The sequence below is a fragment of the Serinus canaria genome, chromosome 1, assembly GCF_022539315.1.
Source record: "Serinus canaria isolate serCan28SL12 chromosome 1, serCan2020, whole genome shotgun sequence".
NCBI lineage: Eukaryota > Metazoa > Chordata > Aves > Passeriformes > Fringillidae > Serinus > Serinus canaria.
In genome coordinates, this window is record NC_066313.1 from 85,262,624 (window position 1) to 85,287,106 (window position 24,483).

Sequence of the window (24,483 nt, forward strand, 5' to 3'; positions counted from 1 at the left end):
CGATGGCTCAGTGCCAAGAGAGTGCAGTGATGTGGAGGAGTGAACAGAGACGACGGGTGAGGAGGGTGGTGGTGGTGCCCTCCGTCTCGAAGAAGAGAGAAGAAGAAGACGATCTCTGTTCAAGAGACCCCTCGGCCCCAGGGGGTGAAATTTGGGGGGGACAGGTGTCCCAAAAGGAGAAGGACTGTGCTCCCTTTGGAACTGGTCAAAGTATCCTTAAAATGAAAAACCCCAGAAGCAGCTCTGATCCATGTGCAGTGGTGAGAGCACTGGACATGGAAGGCGTGTGGCGCAAGAGGGACTTCTCTCTCCTCAAGAGACTGAGAATCGACTGTCTGAAGGGTGGCAATGAAATTGGAAATTTGGTGGGGGGAGGAGGAAGAATTTTGGAAGGTTTTCATCTTATGTTCTATTGTGTTTTGTGTGTCTTCCTTTGTAGTTGTAGGTTAATAAATGCTTTTTTTTTCTTTTTAACCTTAAGTTGGAGCCTGCTTTGCTCTGTCTCTGATCATATCTCACAGTAGGTGCCAGGGAAGTAGGTGTTCTCATGGGGGCACTGGTATTGTGCCAGGCTTAAACCATGACATCAGCTCACAGTGTGACCTGAGGGGCTGGGGGGAGAGATGCACCATCACAAGCAAGGGTCAAAAATCAAGCTTAGGGCATGAAGAAAAGATGCAAGAAAAGCAAGCATGGTTAGACCACAAACAATGAATGTCTCCTTTGTCATTTAGGAAGATTAAAACAAAGCCAAATCCAAAAGAGCTTTTGAAATATGTAATTTCCCTGAGGAGAAGACAGATTGGATCAGTAAGGAGACAGCTGTTGCAAGCCACCAGTCTTGGAATTTCTTGTCTTTCTTTCCATGTACTATAACATAGTAACTGGCTGTGAGAACATGGTCTGTGTCTGCTTTTTCTTTGTGTTGCTGGTTGACTGCTTTCTACCAGACACAACACAGGCTGGAAGCAAAGCAGAATCAAAGAATTCTTCTTGTCTGTTGATAATTGTAACATAAATGTAGGAAGAATTAGGACTACTGTGTATCATTGCTGTAGGGCAGTACTGTATAAGGGCCATTACTGCAAAAGGTTTGGCAGTTCAAGGGTGTTTTTCCTACTACAAGTGCTTCTGTTCCTTCATGACCATCTGCATTCTTTAGAGACATTGGAGACATAGAACTTGTGAAACAGGAATAAATTCCCCCTCCTAAGCAGCTGTGTCACTCCAAATGCAAGCATAAGGACAAATCCACTCTCCAGGTTGTAATGAAAGCAGGAGGTTTGCAGAAGGGCTGGACAGGGGCAACCTTAAGATTTGCTGGTTCTGTTGGAAAGCAACTGATGATGCCTGCAGAAACAAGTTGTTACCAGTGTGTTTACTGAACTTGAAGGTAAACACAGTGATTGCAGTCAGCAATCACAAAAAAGGAGAGCACCAATAAAGATTCTACAACAGGTTCTGGGAACACAATTCCTGTGTGTGCAGGGTGAAGTGAGTGTTCACTGGACATCTCAGACCTTAAAGGAGTACATAATACCCCATGTTGATTTATGCAAAATGGTCCAGAATTTTGTTTCACATCAAGAATGCCATAGATTGATTCCTCAGATAATTAAAAATGGATAGAAAATAGAGATTAGCAGTTATGAAGATAGATGTGTGTTTCCGACCTGGAAGGTTACTCTAGAATGTGGTTATATATTGAAGTTGTCCTTTTCTATCTTGATTTCTCAGATAAAGTAAAAAGAAGTCACTTTCTTTTTAGAGACAACTATGGTCTGGCTTCCAGACTTTAAGAATGTTTGAAACTGGCTTGCAGGCTTTAAGAATGTTTTTTGCCTTTCCTGATGAGATGCTTGTGATGTACTTAAAAAGCATTCAATATTTTGAAAAAGCAAATGTGATTGCATTTTTTGGGAAACAATTTTCTGAACTAGAATTAGGTTGGGTGTCTGGGTGAAGCAGCAGTTACCAAGATTTCTGCAGTATCCACAACTTATGGCTTCCTGTAGTTGAGCAATCCAAATTTTTTGAATTTCAGCGAAAGCAGCTGCAATTAGGCCACAATAGCATTTTTTGTTTGTTTGTTTTGTCAGCTAAATATATAAAAAAGTCATTACAGAGTTTTGTCTCCTATTGTTTGATCTCCCATCTGGCCTCTATGGTTGAGAAATCGTGTGTAATTCAGAAAGACAGTCCAGTGTAATATATTTTTTGCTTGTAACCTATCAAATGCAAAAATAATAGAGTTCAGCACATTGATGCTTTAAGGTATTTCTCAAAGAAAATAAAATAGATTTATGGGTTATTGCTGTATTGCTTTCAACCACTGCCATGATTAAGCCAATTTCAGTGGTGTGCTGGAGACCTCATTCTACTATAAGCTTATAAAATTGTTTTCTATTCATTGCAGGAAAATTTTAGGGATTTTGACTGTGGTGAAGTAATGCAGTTCCATAAGAGGTTCCAAAGCTACTTGTAGTGCTATACAAATCTGACTTCTTAGAAACAGCTGGGCAAATTCAGAAGTAACTGTCTAGCCTTGAAGAGCAGGCAGTACATACTAGGAATTATCTGAATATCACTAGCAAAAAGATCTCTTGAGGACTTCATTACGAGACCTCCTCTTTCAGGAGACTTGAAAGTAAATATTTAGCTCTCAGCTGTGACAGCAACATCTCTATTTGTGTATATTGGGTTGATAAGCTGTACATTAAGAATATTTTAAGATACTGCCTTTATGGACTAGCAACAAAACTTCATCTTCAAGGAAGGAATCATACACTGGAAATGAAAACTTGTGACAATGTCAGGACTGTCTCCAGCTTCCAGCATTGTGGAGGAAAAACACATACCAGTGAATTACTTCCAGTGAAACAAGACCTTGAGACCTGTGAAGCAGAGCCATTGAGGGTCAGCAGGGGAGCCATGAAAAGGGATCCTAGAAGAGTTTAATTGCCTAGGTTGGTAAAATGACCAGGGAAAGGAATAGGAGCATTGTTACCAAATGCATTCAGGAAAAGAAAAGCAATAGAAAGAATAGCTGTTCAAGCTAAGGAATAATATGAATACAAGGATGTGTCCTTGAATAAATATATGATAGGCATTAAAGCCATTATAAGAGTAAGGTCTCCTGTGAGAGTAAGGGAGAAACTACTCTGACTACTTTTAAGCTGGAGTACAGTAAGTTTCTGAAAGAAAACTAAAAATTCAGCAGTGGTCATCTCTGTCAGGTTTATGTTTCTTGGCTTGCAGTAAGCAGGTTGGGCTATCACGGAAGGCAAGAAGGAATTGTCATGGAATTTGAGGTGCTGGACAATTTTTCTAATTAACTGCAAAGAATTATGAGAGTTAAAACTTTTGAAAGGCTTGCATGGTGAGAATTTGCTTTGCTCTTCTTCTTTTGGCATGTGGCTATTCAGTTATTGTATATTCATAGTACCTCTGTGGCTCTAGACATTAGTCCCTGATGCCCAAGGCAGAATTCACTGTAGTGCAGCAAACTGATGGCAAGTCACACCACCTTCCTTTATTTCACAATCACCCACAAGTTCCAGAAACCACCTGTGGCTGTGTATTATTTCACAAGGTGCATAAACTGGTACAAAATGGACAGAGGTTTGTGTTTGAACATTGTCCAGACACCTCGTGCAACAGCAGAACCAGCACCACTGACTCATTGTAGAAGATTATTGGAGTGGAAAATTTCTTACCCACTAGATGTTAACCATAGCTGGGCAGAGGAGGAGGTGATGTGTAATGTGCCAAGCCAGAATAGTTCCAGAACAGTAAAAAAACCCCTAATCTTTTCAGCACTATAAGACTACACTGCACACACACTGAGATGGTAGGTTTTCCCCACTTGAGCAGAAGTGAGATAGACAAGGTAAGATAAAACCCCCAAACTTGACTTTCCACAGGGGTGGAGAGGTAAGATTTTCTGGAGATATAGCATAAAATATGCTAAATTTTAGCAGAGTGGGAGGGTAAGTGAGTAAAAGGGAGGAGAAGGTGGGGAGAGAGAAGAAGCAGGGAGGATATTCTGGATATTCTGGAGTGGTCCTTTACCCTCTTCTTTATGCACTTTGCCTTGCAGTCAAAGATAAATATGAACCTTGGAAGTGCAAGTGGAATCTGACTTTTAGTGTCTTTATTATTTTTACAGAAGCCAAAAGGGTGAATTGGAGAAGAGGCTTAGACAAATATTTGGTACTATATGTAAGATTTTCATCCAGTGTGGTAACCAGTATGACATACCACTCAGACTTCTGGAACTGGGGCTTTCAAAACTCTATGTGACTGGTGCTTCTGTTGCATTTCTAAAATGTATTTCTGATATAATAGTTGGACTGTTATGTTTAATTTTTTTTGTGGTAAGCCTCATTACTTGGACACTATGACAATTTATACTTAAAGTGAATGGAGTATATTTTATGTCTTTAAGATGCATCTTTGTGAAAGAACCATTTGTTTTCTGGTAATCTGAGTTTGAAAGAAGAAGGGCTTTGACTTCAGCTGTGTTGCACTCTGTAATTCCTTTAAGTGAAGAAGGAACAAAGTGCTTTTTTTCCGTCAGACAGGACACCTTCAAAAGTTTAGTTCTTTTCTAGAGATAAATTGGAGCCTTTTTAAATTTAGAAATCAAACATCTATTTTTCAATGCTCAAAACATTGACTATAGTTTAGGAGACAATCACCAAGGTTGATCATCAGTGGGCTTAGGTCTGGAATAAGCAGAGAGCTAAAAATGCTCAGAATCCAACAGGATCAAGCATTAATACTGGTCATTGCATAAAGGAATGTGTGCATAAACAGAGGCAACATTGAAATCCCCCACTTTGAGACAAAGAGCCTTTCTAACCTTCTTGTGGAAATAGAGTGATTGACTCAATGTGCAGTAAAGATAGAGAACTTCACAAGAAAAGAGAAACAAGTCCTACTGTTCTTGAAATAAGTCTGTTGCAAACTGATGGACAAACATTTACACATCCTCTATTGGAATAGGGATCATTGGGATCTGCATTGATGGCAAAGTGCTCTCACATGCTTTTGTGTAGTTTGGGTCACTGTGCAGTTGGTCTTTTATGAGTTTTACATCCAAGCAGGAAGCCTGAAAGAGGAGCAGGACTGTGTGGGACTATGAATGCTGAAGTGCCCTGCCTTCCCAGCAGGTCCAGGGGGGGCAAGTCACAGTTGGCTCAGATTCATCAGGGCTTCTCTTCCCTCTCTGCCAAGGCTGTGTTTGGCTAATTAGTGAGGCTGAACTAGGAGGACACAGATGGGAGGTAATAGCTCCCACTTGCAGTGGGTGGGGAAGGTAGCTGGGGACATTAATGGTAAGGAGAACTCGATTCTTGCTGTGAATATTATTGTATATTGGAATAATCTTGTAGATCTCAGGTATTACAGATTTTTGTGAGCTGTCTAAAAGCAGCATATGGAAAAAGAAAAAAAAAAGAAACATTACCCTTCTTAAATGAAGGAAACTAAAAAAGTCCAACACAATTTTGCTCGCAATGCAAATAGAAGATTTTAGAATCCAAAAGGCTTTGATGTCTTACTAGGAGGTGTTTCCCCTGTTCTTTTTTACAAGAAAGTGACCCAGAAATTCTCAACATAATGCAACTAAACTGAGAAAGGAAGGGATGATGACTGTGAGGTAGAGGAAATTCCTGTAAAGGAAACAGACTCAACACAGTGCACAGCTAGAACTAACCACAATTCTTTTCATGTTGGGTAGGATGTGCAAGTAAGATCTTGAGATAATTTTTTTTTTAATTATATGTCTTAGCTTTAGATTTTAGTCCTCCCTACCCTGTCTTCTTGAAGGTGAGTTCATTTTATTGCCTTTGAATGCTCATTTTAAAGTAAAGTTGCTTTAACTGCTTGGTCAGGCTAACAGTAGTGTCTAAGTAAGTAGCTTCAATAAATATCTTTTTCCATTTTGTAGACAAGGTAAAGCTTTCTTCACCTCCTATGTGGCTATTACTAATCTTAGTCCTAGAATCAGATTATGCTTGCCCTTCCATTGATATAAATTGAATACAAGACACAGGAATTGATAGCTTTGATGGTGAAGTGATTTTCATCAGAATCAGAATAGTATGATGGGAGGATTGTGGTATGCCACTCTTTACTAGACTTCAGAGATATCATGAAACTTGGCACAACACTCAAAAAACTGATTTTGATTTTTTGGCTTATATTTTATGTAAAAAGCTGAAGAAGAAGAGGTTGAAAGGAGACCTCATCACAGTGTACAACTGGTCTCTTCACCATGGTGACAGGCCCGGGGGAATGGCCTGAGGTTGTGTCAGGGGAAGTTTGGACTGTATCTTAAATAAGGTTTTTCACCCAGAGGGTGGCTGGGCACTGAAATGGGCTTCCCAGGGAAGTGGTCACAGCACCAAGCCTGACAGAGTTCAAAAAGGCCTGGGAGTTGGACTTGATGATCCTAATAGATCACTTCCAACTCAGCTCATTCTGTGATACTCTGAAAACTCTATGAAATAGAAATTTACTCTTTTCTTCAAACAGTCCTTTAGGAGTTGAAACATAGGCAATATAATGCAATTCCTATTTTTCACTTGTATTTTTTAGCACAAGAAATGATGTGAAGATAGCACTAATTTCCTTTGCACATGCAATACTTTCCAATTAAGCGGCACCCTAAATCCCTAGACAAAGGATTTGATAATATGGATGTGTACATGGCAGGAGAAGGTGGAGAGACTTTTGATAACAAGTTGCCTGGAGTAGAGGCCTTTCTTTCTCTGGTAGATACTGATAAAGAGAAATGAGTCCTTGAGTAAACCCAGTCACCAAATTATCTGAGTTCACCTGAAGTGCTAATGCACCTGAATGGTGATTGCTGTCTGCTTCTGCTGAGAATTTCCCTCTTCCTGTCAAGCACACTTGCAAGACGACAATTATTAATTTCACGTCCTACCATACTTTTTAAACACTAAAAAAATGCAAAGATTACATGATTGTCTAATAAAAATGCTATCAGTTAGCAAAAAAAAAACCCCAAAACCAAAACTGAAAAATTCCCAAAATGGCAGTGGTGTATTTTCCCATGGCTATTGAAAAGATTGCTAACCAAAACTCCAACATTCATTAGTCAGCCTTCCCTTTGGCACTTCTTTCCCATTTGTGGTGACCTTTTGGAGCTTAAGGAAGGTATCATTAGTATGGCAGCAAATTGCAGGACAAAGAAATTGTACATCAATGGCATTATTCAGTGCTTTGTGAACAGTCACTTCATGTACTTTCACTACATGTGGCCTGTATGTCCCCAGTTACACACAAATGGGAACCTGGGAAGTAAACACTTCCACTGCTTATCCTGTGCCAGTTCAGACACTCTTCAAATAGCTTCTGGTGGCTTAACAGAGTCACAGGTGGCTTAAGGAGTCGTCAGGAAGGAACAGAACTGTCACAGGAGAGAGACTGGACCATTTGCCCGGGGTCAAGTGGAGTGCAGAGAACAGAGAAGTAGATGATAAAATCATAGAATAAGCTGAGTTGCAAGGGACCCATCAGGATCATCGAGTCCAACTCCTGGCCCTACACAGGACACCCCAAGAATCCCACCACGTGCCTGAGAGTTTTGTCTGAACACTTCTTGAACTCTGTCAGGTTTAGTGCTCTGACTGATTCCCTGGGGAACCTATTCCAGTGCCCAACCACCATCTGGGTAAAGAACAATTTTCTGGTATCCAACCTGAACTTCCCCTGACACAGCTTCATGCTGTCTCCTCGAGTCATGTCACTGGTCATGAGAATGAGGAGATCAGTGCTTGCTCCTCTGCTTTTGACAACAGCAACACCTGCTCACCTGCCCAAGGGACTACAGCACTGAACCACACAAAGGCCCTTGGGTCCTGATTGCTTCTGGCACCAGCATGCCTTTGCCACGTGGGCTGTTGGATGACATAACTCAAAACACCACTCTTGGTTTTATACCGAATTAACATGGCTAGAGATGCAGCCTCAATGAATGCCCTGAGCAAGACCTTCACAGGTGTCATAAACCCAGATTCAAGAGTCAGGATCCATTGATCTTCTTGCAGCGGATAAAAAAGTTGGATAAAAGTTGGATAAGCTTTTTCCCAGTGCTGGTAGCAAACTCACTTTTTTGAGACATACATAGAGACTTGGAGTTTCAGGATGATATTAAAAAATATGTGGGGTGATGACAGTTAGCAGCCAACCTGTGACAAACCACCAGGATGAGGTCAGACAAATGAGTTAACTTACTTCCTGTGGCCTCTGAGCATAAAAAATAGATCATTCCATTCACTTGCAAGAAATAGACACATTCTGAAGAGACTGGTGAGTAAAAGTTCTCCCCTCTACACAAAACAGCTGCCTGGAAAAGTGCAGTGTGGGAGTTCTCATCAGCTCTCTCTATCTCAGTGGGCACTGGAGGCTCTGCTGATGCTAACCAGTATGAGTAGTGTCTGATTTGCATGAGGTGCCAACAGACAAGGGACTAGCCTTTCCCCATCCTCTTGCTTTTCCCTTGGGCTAACTCAGTGCCTCTCTGACAGCATTGCAAATGCAGAATCACTCTGTGGACAAAGGAAAGGAAAAAAAACCCTTGAGGACTCTGTTGCACAAAGCACAGCTGTGCAAATTGAACAGCAGCAAGTACTTAGCTCCTGAACCAGGCACTGCCCCTTACTCCTGGAGCAGATGCTGCAGACATGTCAGTCACAGGGGTTGGGTATGTCCTTACTAAATACCCAGGTTAAGCCATGGCTGTGGAGTATGCACACTGGGCATATTCAGTGTGGCTGAGAAGGCTATGGGATGCAGATCACACTTCTTAGTAGAAGAGGGAAAACATAACAATATGGTTTGGGGTTTCACCTTGTACAGGGTACTGTCATATAGGGGCCTGGATGCATCTGAGTGTTTTGTGGACCCACTCTAAATCCCCTGAGTGTTCCCAGTCCCAGAGGGCAGCCCACAGAGCTGGTCCCTTTTGCTGGTGTGGATGTCACCCTTCTCAGCAGGGCTCTGCCACAGCTGTGCAGTGCAGCACAGCCCTGTAGTGCAAAAGTGAGGACTGGTTCTGCACACCCAGGTACACCACGGAGGAGGAGAAAGGGTTTTAGGTTGCTCTGCTGGCCCTAGTAGACATCCTAAGTATGCCCATTTTGGCTGGTAACAAAGCCCACTAGGAGCACATCTCTTGGGTGAAAGAGAGAACCAAAGACACGTGCCCACACAGGACATGCTTTGAGGGCTTTACTTCTGCATGGGTCTCCAGTCACCTGGGCTCAGTGCTGTTTGCAGCTGCAGCACATCTTCAGATTTGGTTTAATCCCAAAGGAATCCAACATGGGCCTGTTGACCTTCAAGGTACAACAGCACTCCATGGATTTTTTGGTGCCATTCCTGCCTGTCTCATTCTGTTGCTGTTAGGCATCGTTAGCTGATGATGTTTGCTATCTTACCTCTCATCTTAGAGAACATGCTCCTAACAAAGGAGGAAGGATCAGCATTTCCACTCCAGAGATGGAGTTCTGCATTGTTATCCATCCTGTATTTCTGTGAAATAGTGCGAGCAGGAAAAGTGCTGCAAACCTCCTTTTTAAAAAACACAATATGCAGGAAATAATGTTTGTAAAGTTTTACAGAGGTGCAAAATGAAATATGCTATTATCTATTTTATTGGACTCTTATTTACAAGAAAACCCCTGTTTTCCTCTTTTACAGAAAGCAAGATGATTCTTAAAGAAAATGCCTCTAAATATCAGCCAAAATTGATAAAGAAAATAATGCTCACTTTGTGCTGGATACCAACACTATTTGTCAGTGGGGTAGAAGTTAGAGATATTAACTTGCCAGGTAAGAATCTGCTCCAGTGATGTTTGGTGTTTGTGGTGCTTTCTGAAAACTTAGAAAAGGAGATCTTAATTTTTCCTTGTTTTTGTGAGTTTTTGCTGCACATATACATGCTTGTGTCGGACAAATAGCCTCTCTGCAATTGAAGAGAATAGCCTTTCTGAAGTATTGGTAATACAAGCTACCCTAAATTTGACTCAAAAATCAGTTCCCCAATGAAAAGGATAAATGTAAAGCAGAGTCTCTGAGACCTAAGTGAAACAAATGAATTGTATCCATGACTTAGGTTTCCAGGGTCTGGTCTAGTGAGGCAGGGAATGGGGAGAAGGAAGACAAAAGCAGAAAGAGAGAGATTTATCAAAGCCTTCCACACACACAATATACCTAGAGGAGCTTGACCCAGTTTAGTGCACAGAGAGAAAATGAAGCTATAAAGAGTTTCCCAGGTGGACAGCTGAGGAACAGATTTCATGACCTCCCTTCTGCTGGGGTGACATCCTGCCATACTTTCAAAGGACACAACAGCCTGACTGGCAGGGTGGGCATTAGGATGGCTGACCAAACCTTTCAGAATTAAAAAAAATTGTGTGATTTTAGAGACAGTTACTGAAACATAGGAGGATAAATATTTATAAATATCACTGAGACAGTTATGTTTGTCAGTCTTACCTTAAATAGGGCATGTGGTGGGCAGGTTCTGCTTCCTCAGGCTTATGTCAGTCCCTTCTCCATTAATGTGGCAAGACTGAGAAGAGCTGCCTCTGCTTTTCTACAAAGCTGAGGTTTAACAGGCTAGCACGCACGCAAAAGTCTACACATCACAAAAACTCTTCACATTAAGCTTTTGAAAAAAGGCCTAATAAACTTTGGAAGCCTCTAAATAAATTTTCAAGAACATCAGCAAATTACATATTTAAGAAAACCTATTTTTTATTAGTCCATGTTCTGATCACATAAAGAAATATTCAACACAAGAAAGGTAAGGTTCTATTTTTGTTCCTAATTTTTATTTTTAATTTTTTCACCATGACTTTGCATTTTTTCAGATGGTACTGATATCTTACTGTCCTGCTTTTCAGGATGTTCCCATGTTGAACCTCAAATATGGTATCGTGCAATTAATGGTGAGGAGTTTGTTCTACAATGTGCTTTACCAGATGGAGATGCTACCAACATTTATAACAACTCACTTCTAAATCAACATAAGGTGAAATGGTTCTGGCACCAGAAAGATAGAGAGACACTGAAGGCTATCAAGGAAAGCTCAAATCTGACTTTCCAAGGGGATGCACTTTGGTTTAAACCAATAAGGGACAGTGCTTCTGGAGTGTACATCTGTAGGATATGGTAAGGAATGGAGCAAAAAAGTAATGGAGTAAAAGAGTAAAAGGTTTCTATTTCTATGGGGGAATTATTGTTTTGCTTTGGTTTCTGTATTAAATGTTTTCCTTTTTTTTTTTTTTTCATCACTCAGGGGAAAAATCCCATGTCTCAAAATTGTTTTGGATGTTCAAACAAAGAAGGCAGCCAAATGTGCAGGTTATGACACAAATATTCTATATCTGCTTGCTGGCAGTGGGAATTCAATAACCTGTCCTGGGACAAAATGTTACAGCCACACTAAAAAGCCAGATGTGAAATGGTACAAGGTAAGAGTCAGTCTCGCTGAGAGGAGGTGGAGCTTCAGGTCTAGCTAATGTCATGTGCCATAGTTCTTGAACTCTTCTTTGGCAGGCAATGCCAAAGAAATTCAACCCAAAAGTAGAATCTTGAACTGATATATATCACGTATTTAAGGAAGAGTTTTGAAGAAATTTGCCACACCCAAAATATTATTATATTGGCAAAGAAGCCAAGAAATCCTTGCTCTTCAGCTAAGAAATTGAAGTAATTAAGAATTAAAATAGTTTTCTTACAACACTGATATGATTGAAATACAACATTTTAAGTTTTGTTTTGACATTTCAAATTTTGAAAATACCCAATATAACAAAGAAAAACTGGCTTTGTTAGACACAAAATTATTTTAAGAATAATGCTGCAAATTTTCTTTCCAAGACTCCTGTTTTAAATGAAACACAATTCTACAGAACCACTACTGATTCAGTATTTGTAAGGATGGTAATATGGGGATAGGAAAATGACTAAAATTTGAAATTGTGCATTTTCCTGCCAGGTATTATTTACATTATTTTATTCTATCAAGTAGAATTATGATCTAGGCAAAGCTATTCTGCCTTTGCTTTAAAAATTTAAATTATGTTTATCGTTACCTACATCTTGATCTGAAGCCCACTGAAGTTGAGGAACATCTTCACATTTGTGTTACTGGATTTTTTCAGGAACTTGATTTAAGGAAAATTCTTGCTGGTTTTGATGGAATATGAATATAATATGCTGAAAAACAGTTGTGCTTTTCAAAAATAGATGATTTTCATGCTTCTAAAAGTAGTGACAGTGTGCTCAACCATCCAAACTCATGGTTTACTTCTCATAAAATAACTTGAAAATGCTTTCAAAATTATTTCTTTATAAAACAAAAAATGCCTAGTCAATCAAAAAAGTGATCATTTTTGCCACTCTTTAGTAATAGGAGTTTAATTTAGATCAGCTTCATGATTTCATATTTTTGCATCAACCATAAATTTTAAATATATTTTTAAAAATCAAGGTTATTCACATATTTTTTAGTATGGATAAATGTCCTCAGACTCCTAAAACCCATTTTGTGGTTCAGTGGAAAGACCTTGGTTTAGCCCTTCTGCCATGAAAATCCTGTCCAAATATATTAAAACATAATTTAGTAACAGCAACAGCAGCAAGGAAAAAACCAACTTTAATTCATAGATATTATTTTCATTAGGATGGTCACCAGATAAAATACAGGAAAAGCAGACCAAGCCTAAAGCTTAAGCAGAATGAAATCTACCTGAATCCAACCTATGACAAAGATGCTGGAATATATGTGTGTGATTACACTCTGTCTGACAACATTACCAAGTGGACAGTGAGAACAGCAGCAACAGTAGAAGTCATTGGTGAGTAGTATAAAAACCCAGAATAAAATGCCTGAAGTAAAGTATGTTTTCTTTATTATGTTTATTTCTGTTTTTTATTCAAGCTCTTGTTCTGAAAAACCCATAGATTGCATTAGCTACAGGATCATTCAAATCCTCTCCCAGGTATTCTGAGGATACCTTGGGACACCAACTAGAACATGCAATAGTAATAGCAGTAGGTCCTGTAGGAAAGTATAAATCTATTCTATATCCTGAACTGCATGGATGCAGTACAGCTGTTTCTGTATGAAAACAGCACAGGACTATTCCTCAGCATCCTGGTGGAAGGTAGACTACTCTGTGAGAGGGAGAACAGGATCTAGGGAGCAAAAGAAATGTGTCAAGTGAGGCAACCTGGTTCTGTGGTCTAGTGAAGAAACACTCCTTTGACATTTCATGGTCTAATGAGGATAGTACTTTTCTGAAATAGGTGATCCTTTTTTCACCAGGTATTTTAAGAATTTGTCTCTAAGAGTTCAAGGGAAAAATGTATCCATCCCACCCGGACAGGAAACCATGTCTTACCAATCTCTGAGATCTCTGTGTGGTGGCTTAAAATACCTCTTGCTCTTTCTCTCTTCCTTCTGGCTTTATACCCTCATAATTCTCCAGACAGGCTTGGGCTAGCTCTGCTTTTATTCTGATCTGACTGTATTTGAGCTGACACATTCAGCGTCCTTCTCTGTTCTTTTCCCTCACTTTCTACAGCAGTCAGAAAAACACCTAAAAGGCACCCCATGCATCCTACCCTAGAACTTTGCAGACTGAGGGGAGAACCTCCTGCAGTGGAAGTCTTCCGTGTGAGGGGAAGAGCAGGGGCAGGCACTGATCTCTTCTCAGTGGTGACCAGCGCCAGGACCCGAGGGAATGGCCTGAAGCTGTGCCAGGAGAGGTTTAGGTTGGGTATTAGGAAAAGGTTTTTCATCCAGAGGCTGGTTGGGCACTGGCTCCCCAGGGAAGTACTCAAAGCACCAAGCCTGACAGAGTTCAAGGAGTGTTTGAGCAACACTCTCAGGCACAGGGTGTGATTCCTGGGGAGGGTTCTGTGCAGGGCTGGGTGCTGAACTCATCCTGTGTGTCCCTTCCAGCTCAGCTTGTTCTGTGATTCTGTGCTTTATTTCTCTGCTGTGACCTGGTTAAAAAAACCAAAAAACCAACCCAGAACAAAAAGGTGTTATGTGGCACCATTTCCTGCAGTATGGGACTTTCCTAGAATATCAGAGCTGTGGGTTTTAGTGTACAACCTCTGGCTGTCATTATCTGTGCCCTTTGGCAGCCTGAGTTCTGAAAAACATGGCTGTTTTGGTACAATTTGGTATATTTTGGTATCTGTGCTTGTGAATGGGATGTGCATGGGCTCTCTTTGTGCTTACTGGGCATGAAAAAGGGTTTGACAGAGAACTGGTGTGAGGATTGCACCCTTCAGGGGATTTTGCAAGGGGGGTTCCTAATTTTTTAATCCTAAATAACTTAAAGTGCAGACTAGTTGCTAAGCTCTTCAGCTGATGTAAGAGGACAATGCCTCAGAGTAAATGAGATAGCAGGTGTTTGAGTAGTTACACAAGTTTTGTTGTCCTCCACTTGGACTTTGGTGTCTAAATTCCACCTAAATCTTGAAAATTTGAATTTTAAGTTATTTTCTTTGGTTTTCTGCACTGACAATAACTTTATACTTAATGATATTTTGTTAATTGCAGCGAAAAACACTATTCATCCACCAAACCTTTTGTATCCCAATGGTGTTGTGATCCTCGAAGTAGAAGTTGGTAAGTTTCAATTCCTCCTCTAGAACCAAATGAAAATATTTAAATGAGTTATTGATAAATAATGACAGATCTTGATAAAACAAACCAGCTTTGCTTTCTAGGCTATTTAAGAGAATAATATTCTGCAGGCATGTTTTTTCTGTGCTCATTTGTTCCAGGCAAGCCACTTGAATTGGAATGTCGTGTACAGTTTGGGTTTGAAGCAGTTTCTCCAATGAGGGTAACATGGAAACGGAACAACGAAGAGAATGTAAATGAGGAATTGAATCAGGAAACAATGTGAGAACCTCCTCCCCCATCCCTTCCAATATTCTGGTCACTACCACCACAAGCAGCTCTAAAAGTCCTTCTATAACAGCTTTACTGAATACATTTTATTGAAAAAACTTTAGAAGGCTCTTTTCTTTCACTTAGTAATGCCACAAGCAAGTGACAGGCATGTGACCTTTACATACAGAAGCACATATTGAGGCCATAAAATCAAGAACTCAAACTCTGCATAATCTTAGCTCTTCTTAAAACTTTAGCTCACAGACAGCTTCAACATGAAGGGCTCGTGGTTGCCTGTCCCTGCATCAGTTGTTTTGAAGTGATCTTGTTCTCAAGTGTTCTTGAAAGCAAAGTCTCTGTTGTGCCTAGCTAGCAGCTCACACAATCTGCCTTTGGAAGCTGCCTCTGAGTGGAGAATGAATGAGATCAGCCAAACAGTACTGTGGACTTTGAAGGGAGTTTGTTTGTCTCAAAGGGGTGTTACAGAAGGCTGAGGGCTTGCAGCACATTTAATTTCAGGATGCTGAATTTTGGGACTCCTCCCTGGTGAGAATTAACCAGACCCTGCAGAGAAGAAACATGTAGGGGAAAGGTTTCCTGTGACCTAGGGACAGCCCCTATAGTGATTACTCTTCCCTTTCCTTCCTGTTTTCATTCACTTGGGCAAGCAGCAGAGTAGAGGCAACGCAGGCAACTCTGTCTTTCACCACACAGCCCTGAGTCAACTTTATGGGTAAACTTTCTGTACACTGGGGGAAGCAAAAGCCCTGCTGTCACTGCTAAAACCAAGTTCATAATAGGAGTCATATGGGGGAAAAAAAAGAATTATGATATATCACACAGTCATGAGGCAGACTGGAAATTGCAATTTCCTTACTTGAGAATGTTTAGATTTGGAGTATTCTTGTTAGCAAGTTCTTAGCTGTTTTCATGGGTAGAGTTTCTGTTTATTTTTTAAAACATAAACAAATGAAATGCCCCCAACAGACTTTGGCTAAATCCTTGCCTATGCTCACTCCTACATATCTTGAGGTAGCAGAGGTAGAGAGGTAGAGCCATGGGACACTGTCATTTTCAGTGGCACGAGGTGAGATGACCTTTGGGATGACCCAGAGATGCTTATACTTGTGGCTTTCAAAGGGGAATGCTGAAACTCAGAAACCCTGGGTATTCTGGAGTGATTGCAGATGCAGATCAGTTTCCCATATCCTTCACTCAGCCCTGAAGGGATTCCTCAGTTACCTTGTCATTTCCTATACTTCTGTCCCTTATTTCTGTCTTATTCTGTGTGCCTTGGGCTTTTTACCCCTATGAAAGAGGCTGAGCTGCTCAGTCTTTTGCCCAGCTAGTTCTCTCTTGGGGTTCCTTTTTGAAGTCTCATTTCTCTGCGTTTCTGCCAGGTGAATATCTTACATCTTAGAAAATCACAAGTAATCTTATAGAAGTAAAGGTAACAATGTATTGAAAACTAGGCAAGTGGTAAACATTTTGCTGAGTAGATGAATTAAGGATAAACCTTTCAGTCTTCAGGCTTATCAAAGTATTTTCTTATGATGTTAGTTAGTATTTTCTTACCATGTATAAAGCAATTCCAAACCAGAATATTGGATTACTATTAAAAGTTCAAGATGAACAAGTTGCAAGCTCTTCTGTTTTTGTGTGTGAGACATTGGGAAGTTGTCTGAATGAACAGCAAAGGTATCATGCAAATGCATATTTTTTTTCCTCTCTAGCATCTATCCAAAACGTTTGAAGGGGCACACACTTCTTCACGTTGCAACTTTGAAAGAAGTTACTGAAAAAGACCTCAGAAGCAACTTCACATGCTTTGCTGAGAATTCAGTGGGGAATGCCACTGCTGTGATCCAGCTGAAAAGAAAGAAGAGAGGTAAAGCTATCAGCTGGTGACTATTTACTCCTGAAGACACATTTTGATTTACTCTACTGCTGCTAATTAATTCCCCGTTGACACTGGCTTTTAGCCAGCAGCAGAAGTTTCTTGAACCTGAGTGGGAAAAGCCTGATTTGTCAGATGTCTTGAAAGCCAAGTATTTTGAGGCTTACTCAGAAGAGCAGGGCTATCTGGGGAATTACTGCAGGCAGGTGAGCCAAGTGGAAGTTGGAGAGTAACTGGAAGGGAGAAGAGATTGCAATCTCTGAGCATTAATAGGCAATCTACTAAACTGAAGCAGAGAGGCTGCTGAAAGCAGCAGTATTCCCTGGTTTCCATAGGATATTTCTCTTTATTTTCCCAGTCACTAGTGTGCATGTTTCTGAGAAGTTACCATAACTGATATGATTGTGGCAGACTTTCAAGCACCAAACCTGAATCAGTGTGGAAATTAAAGTGTTAAACCATAGTTCACAGCGGAGGTTCATCACTGGATGCAACAGGAAGCTGCCAGAAGGGCACTGTGTGCAGCTGTGTCTGTTCTGATGTAGCTTTTCCATCTCAGGTGATGGCTATTTACAGCATTGCTGAGTGTACCAGAGACTATTTTCTCTGAGCACTCTGTCATAGATTGGCCTTTCATATCACCAAAGAGATGCCATGCAATAAAGGACACTGATGGGAGACTGAAATTCTATGAGAAGGTTTGTGGCTACATGAAATCTTGACTTCCCTAAATTTTGCCAGAGGGATAAGAAAAAAGATTTTGTAAGATTGTTTGTCCCCATTTCTGGACTGATTTTTTATCTAAGTGTCAATATTATTTTGGAAACTCAAGTTATGACATGGTCTTTTCTTCCTGCAGTGTTGTTCTTATATGTACTATGCAGTGCCTTTTCTACTCTATTTGCATTTGTTGTGTGCACTGCCTTTATTTACCAGCACTGGATTGAAATAGTGCTGATGTATCGAAGTTATCTGGTCCACAACAAAAGTACAGAAGGTAAGAAACCTTGTCTAATTTGAATTTGCTCCAGTTTTTCTACTGCCTTTTGCCATATGGGATAATCTGATATGAATTACTCATTTAATTAAGCTCTTTTAAAGACTCTGTTCTCTTTGAGCCAATAAAAATTCTACTAAACCTTGCATGATGCTCAGTGAATGCAGATGGAACAAAAAAGTCATATAGTGTGAAAGAAATATCTGACACCAACAGAAATGTCAGTTAGACTTTTACCCTAATTTACCCATAGAAGATAAGAGCAGGAAGCTGAATTTTGGTAGTCCATATGCAGGGAATAACTTTGCATCTCCAACATTTCACAATCATTCTCTGGAAAAATTAAAACAACCCCTTTGTACAAGAATGAAATGACCTTGCATAACAAGGTGAAGGACTCCAGGGTCTATTGTATCTTTAACTTGAAGCCAAAAAGTTTCTCAGAAGAATAAGCAAAAGAGATAAATAAGATGATGAAGGGCACCAGTTGACAAATGAATATTTGGGAAGTATTCCTATTTCCTTTCTAAAATCTTTGGAAACTACTTGAAATTTGGACCTGAGTGTTTAGCTTTTGATTTTTTCAGTCTCTGTAGTAGCATGGCCCCACCACCTCAGCTAAAACAGGTCCCTGAAATAGTAGACAGAGTAAAAATGTATGTTAGGAATCACTATGACTACTACAAAGAACTCAAGGTATGATTTTCTTAAATGTGTTGAAAGAATTCTGATCATTTGTGCCTGAGAAATTTTTTCTAAAAATTCTTGCCTCTGGATGCAGTTTGAGATAGGGGTGTCTGAGCCTGTTTTTGTGTTTATATTTATATCTTATATGTGAGTGTGAAACAACTGTATCTAGATACCTCTAAGTGCATGCACAATTGGAAAATTACCTCCCCTTCTGGAAAACATTTTTACAGGCACTAAAGCATTTGGCCAAAGCAATTTGGGAAACCACTCAAAATTTCCCCCCTATCTGGTAACAAAGTGATTTAAGGACCTGTGGAAAGTCCCTTTAGAGCACACCCTGCATGTCAGCAGGACAGACACAGAGCTGCCAAGGCCTGTGTACTGAAGTTGAAGGCACCTTTGGGTTCCACCGTGACAGCCCCTGTCCCCTGCCTGTCCCCTGCCTCTCAGGTACCTCGTGCACACAGCTCCCTGTGCAGCATGGGGGTACAGGGGGTGTGCAGACCAACCGTGCATACCCAGAGAGTTTTCTGCCCAGGGAAACTGTGTTCTCACCTGCAGGACTGTGTCCTTCTCACTTCATGGATGCACATCAAGTCACCTGAGGTCTGAAAGGACTTGTTCATAAAGCAGCAAAGCAGCAGTTATGACTTGATTTTGCTGTTTCTTCCTTTCTATAATTTCTTCTCTCATGTCTTTCTCAGCACAGAATCAGACAATTGAAGAATCCTTCAAGATTGGAAGGTACCCTGGGCACCTGCTCAAAGCAGAGCCAATATAGGTTGTACAGGACCTTGTGGAGGGAGGAACTACAACTCCTCAGGGGTTAATTGGCCTCCTTAGCCAATTCAGATATATCTCAAAATTCCTGCCTTCTTCCACGTGCAGAAAGAAATAATGCAGGAGATTTGATACTAGCATTTATAGAACATATGCCATCCCTTTGCTGAAGTCAGGTATTCTTCATTTCCTACACTTTCAGCATCTTAAATACAGCACCCTAAGTTCCTCAGCTTGTAATTTTCCTGTGCAATTATGTGAAAATATGGCATAATGGGGCTTATTTGGTATTTATTTTTAACTTGCTATTGTAATAGTAATGTTATAAAGGCGTGTGTTTATTAGTGGCTGTGGTCTAATAAGATTGTAGTGACCTCTGTGGGTGAAATGAGGAATACCTGGCTTGTAGTGCAATTTATTGTTATTTAAAATCTGTTTTCAAGGGAGCTTCAGTTTAGGGTATAAATGAATTGAAGTTCAGCTAAACAAATCTAGTGAACCTCTGGCCCACCTTTAATTCCCACATTAGTCCTGTGTTTCTACTCCTGATGATCCACTCTTGTGGGCCTAAATTGACTCAGCTTGGCAGAAAAATAACTCAATAAAAGAGAGTGTGTAGCCAGCAAAGTGAATCATCTTCCCCAATTATCACAAGAGCTTATCACAAGAATTATCACCAGTAGAAGGATGTGATTGAAAGTGTGTCCAGGAGCAGAGGGGAGGAGCAGAGATGCAACATGTGTTGTCTGATAACATTCTTGGCCTCCAGACCGAGTCTGCACACCTCTGTTTTCTTTTGATGACATAGCTTCTGCTGTGTGCTGGTTCTGAATTTAAGTGCTCAGCCCCAGCTCATCCATGTTAGTTTTCTCAATTTGCTTTACAAATGGGCTCTTCTAGACCCTGTAGGAACCTGGTGACTCTACCCTGTGTCTGTGGTCCTGATCTAACATCTAGGAATGGAAAACAGGAGGTCAACACCAAGGCATGTGGGTGATGACACTCAGCACTCAGGTCTCTGTGCTGGATGTGGGTGTCTCAGTTCCCAAGCAGTGAAGGTGAAGGTGCAGTCAATGTGGTGGAATCCAGAGAGCATCTCATCTCACCCTGCAGCAGCACCCTGCTCTACACAGGGGAATTTCTTTCTGGTTCCTGTTCATTGTATGTGATACATGTGATACATCCAGCTAATTGAACATAGGTGCCTGATGGTATTTGGGCTGCCTGACCATGTCCTGCCATTCCAAAGTGCTTGAGTCTCCAGTACTTCCCCTGTCATACCTGGCAGTCTTAGGATAACTTAAGAAAATGCCTCGAGAAACTGGGAAACTGGACTGGGTCCACTGTGCCTTTTGCTTTCACCAGAAACTATTTTATTTTACGTTCCTTCTCCCTCAAGTGTAGTTCAAAGTTTATTCAGCAGATATAATTTACTTTTGCCTTGTAGTTAAGAATGCACCTAACTCAGGACCTTGTTACCAGGGTGATCAAAGCTAAGAAAAATTCTTTACCTATGTTTCATCTGCACTGTACAAACGTTCTTTTAAGGAGACTTCAGTTCAATAACTGGTCAGTACTTGGTGTCTGAGCTGATATTTTGATCAGACTTAGCCTTTGCTCCTTAACAGAGAAACACAAGTCTCCATGCTTACAAACATAACAGTGTATGAAAACAGCATAGCTTTTGCAAGCAACTAATATTCAAGAACATTGTTCCTTTAAGCTTTATTATATTTTAAAATAAGATTGGCCATTGACAAGTTATTTTAATCAGCATTTGGGCAAATGAGAGAAAAGATTGGGAATCATTCCCTACCACATGGCTTTTGTCTGGAAAGGACCAAATCTTGAAACTACCATGCACTAAACATCTCCAGCTTGCTTGTTTGCTTTGGTAGCATATGTCTGCAAAATTTGCAAGACAGTGAGACAGCAAGGTTGTCTTTGGTTACTGGATAGCTGTAATCTATGAGCACATCATAATTTCAGGTTTGTGTTGTGCCTACTTAAACAGATATAAATGGAAACTGGGCATTAGGAAAGAAGCTGAAGGCTTCAGCCATACTTGTTAATGTATGTAGTCATTATTTATTATTTATTTATTCATTTCTTTTAGATGGCAAAGAATTTGATGCCTTTGTATCCTATGCAAAACTAAACTCTTCTGAAAGTGACTCTGCTTTAATTAGCGAGGAAAAATTTGCCCTGGAGCTTCTTCCAGATATGCTAGAAAATAAATATGGATATAAGTTATGTATTCTTGAAAGAGATATTCTTCCAGGAGGAGGTAAGTTCCCTGGGCATGATAGAAAATCTTCAGTTTTTATAAAGTTGTGTTTCACTTTAAAAAAAAAACAAAACACCTTTATGCAGACACCAGAGCAACAAATTGTATAATTAGGTAGTGGAATTTATGTTCAGATCTCATAACGTTTTGATCTTTGTGTCTGGTCCCTGAGCCTGATGCACACATACTTTGGGGTGAGGTCACTGTGAACTACTAGGCTGAGACAAAGCTTCTTGTGCAAGAATTTCTTTGCGAGCAGACTCCTTTCCCTGGAAAGAAGACTTCAAATAGTAGTTACTTTCTGAGCAACTACAGCCAGTGCTTCCTCAGTAATCAGAAAGCCCTGTGGGAGAGATGAAGACAAGTCCAAGCATCCCTTGAGACCTTGCTGAAATGTGCTGAGGTCTCAGCTGTGCCCTTTGTGTCCTGAGCAGAAAGTTGTGTTCTTCACTTGTATAAGAACAGCCATGGTACCCCCTGACAGCAAACCCATTTCTAGGTGTTGTATGATTACTCAGCATTCCTCTTCTTGCCTTTCCTTATTTCTGGGTTTTAGCTGTGAAAAAAGTAAGTGATAAGATAAAAGCTCCTTTGCAGAATGCAGTAACTCTCACCATTTCCTCTCCAGCCTACACAGATGAAGTTGTAACAGCAATTAAACACAGCAGACGGGTAATAATTGTTTTGAGCCCAGCCTATGTCAGTGGACCAAGCATCTTCGAACTGCAGGCAGCAGTGAACTGTGCATTGGAAGATAGAGGGATCAAACTGGTATTAATAAAGTTCCAGGATTTCCAGGAGCCAGAGACTTTGCCTCCAGTAGTGAAGAAAGCACTTCGGATTTTACCAATCGTTACCTGGAAGTCTTCCATTTCTGCTGCTCCCCACAAGAAGTTCTGGAAATACATGCATTACCACATGCCAATGAAAACTGCTAAGAGGCTGGAAAATTTCAGCCTCAAGGGCTTCTCCCAAAGGTTATTCAGACTGTATAGATAGGAGAAATTTCACAGTGAGATGACATCAGGCTCAGGAATGGTAACATGATTGTCAAAGACCTCTTCTGTATGGTCTGTCAGCTGTCACTGCAGCCAGCAAGAGCTTCTCTGAAACAGTCAGAGGACTGATGTGTGACAGGGCACAGCAAAACTGTGCCACTGCACACAACTGTAAATGTGAGCTATCTTTCATAAATTAATATTTTATTACCATTTTTATTATACCATTTTGCTCTTATTTTGAGACATACAATGTTCTTTGCACTGCATTTCTTTCTGGAATAATTGAACACTTGTTTTCTAGAAAAAGATTTTAAAAAGGGAACTCCAGAGGAAGCTTGCAGTTTAATTTTTTAGATGTAATCCAGTGGGACATACCCAAATTCCTCAGGTGAGTTACCTCCTCCAGTGGGAACGTCAGGAAATACCATGAGAGACTGCTACAGCTGTAGCATATCCCTTTGGGTATGCCAAAGGGATCCAGAAAAGAAGGAGCACTGTGTAGGCTTATCCCAGGCTTCTCCATCATTCCTTCAAAGAGGGGAAGAATTCAACCAGTTCTAAAACAGTTCACACTCGGGGACACTGAACCTGATCATTGCTGATCCTCTCTGGGGCTGGTGACTCAACCTGTAGGCACTATGGATGTGTTGCAGGTGTAAATCAAAGACCTGATTATCACAACTAGTAGACTTTCAGGGTCTCTAAATCTTTCCCTTGCAGTTCTCTGGCTGCCAACTGTCCAGAGCTGATACCACTTATTCTCAAACCATCTTGCAGTCTGTGTGTCTGTCTGTAGCTGAGTGAAATGCAATGGTCAGTACTAAGCAATCTGAGTGGTATGGCCTCTTCTCTGTGGTTCTGCTTACTTCATTTGGCCTTCAAGGCAACAAATCCTCGTTTTATAATGCTAATTGAATATCTCATCTGTCAGATTCTCTGATGGAAAGGCATTCTAAGAAATACTGCTGTCAACAGGATCAGTATACTGGAAAAAAGAACACTTTTTTTCTGAGCATTATTTAACTAATGCTATATTGGGTTCAAAGTTTTCGAGGGAGGACTGATGGTGCTGCAAGGCTGAGAGAAAATACTGCTTCATGTAGAAGTAGAACATCAAAGGGCATCACTGACTGTACTGTGGAGTTTTGACTTCTTTTTTGTTAGGGTCGGGATTAAATGTGTAACATGGTACTTTTTGTTTGGATTCAGATGTTTACTAGTTTTTATTTATATTACAGTCTCATAAACTGTGAGTTTCACAGTACTTGAACAAACTAAGAAATGGAGCCATATCTCTCACATTACAAGGTTTTTTAAGGTTAAATTGTCTAATTAAGAAATAACACTTAAATTATTTTTCCTTTTAACTTAATAACTAACTACTCGTGGCTCATATGTGGACTTTTTCATTTAATTACACAATACCACCCAAACCCATGAAAAAGAAGATGAAGAAGAAGGATTAGTTTCTGCTCTGAAACTTTTATTTTGTTTTATATATATTACTATATTATAAAATTTTAAACTCTAAGTTTTCTATTATGTGATATTACACACTTCTTTTCAAATTACACACTTATAATTTTAGTGCTATCATTTAATTTTGGACACTTTCTTTACAGCTTCAGATTAAATATAGTGTTCTTGTGGGGGTCAGTGCCTGTCAGCACAGAAAGTCTAAAATTCTCAGTAACTAGGGTTCTAACACTGTACCACAGAGAATTTTGACATTGAAGTTCCACCTGTACTGGAGATTTGGTTCAGGTAATTATAATTTTGATGCAAATTTCCCACTTGTCACCCCATCACCTTTTGCTTTGCATTACAGACCGTCACAGTTGCACACACTGGATCCCTTCCACAGAAAGTCAAGTG

General features: G+C 40.3%; 1 protein-coding gene across 1 annotated transcript; it reads left to right on the forward strand.

The window, feature by feature from the left end:
* Window positions 1–9,740: 9,740 nt before the first annotated feature.
* On the forward strand, window positions 9,741–22,839 carry IL18RAP (interleukin 18 receptor accessory protein). The gene is made up of 10 exons (XM_018908922.3): window positions 9,741–9,864; window positions 10,941–11,208; window positions 11,336–11,510; window positions 12,725–12,899; window positions 14,618–14,686; window positions 14,845–14,965; window positions 16,690–16,844; window positions 17,713–17,850; window positions 21,437–21,607; window positions 22,236–22,839. Exons 1-10 carry the CDS (start codon window positions 9,741–9,743, stop codon window positions 22,604–22,606), a joined length of 1,767 nt encoding a protein of 588 aa, XP_018764467.1. The 3' UTR covers window positions 22,607–22,839.
* Window positions 22,840–24,483: the final 1,644 nt, after the last annotated feature.

Bases quoted from the DNA above. Each gene is read 5' to 3' on its own strand.
- IL18RAP (XM_018908922.3), top strand. From the start codon at position 9,741: ATGATTCTTAAAGAAAATGCCTCTAAATATCAGCCAAAATTGATAAAG. The intron at 14,687-14,844 runs GTAAGTTTCAAT...CATTTGTTCCAG, and splicing joins GATCCTCGAAGTAGAAGTTG to GCAAGCCACTTGAATTGGAA. The intron at 16,845-17,712 runs GTAAAGCTATCA...TTCTTCCTGCAG, and splicing joins GCTGAAAAGAAAGAAGAGAG to TGTTGTTCTTATATGTACTA.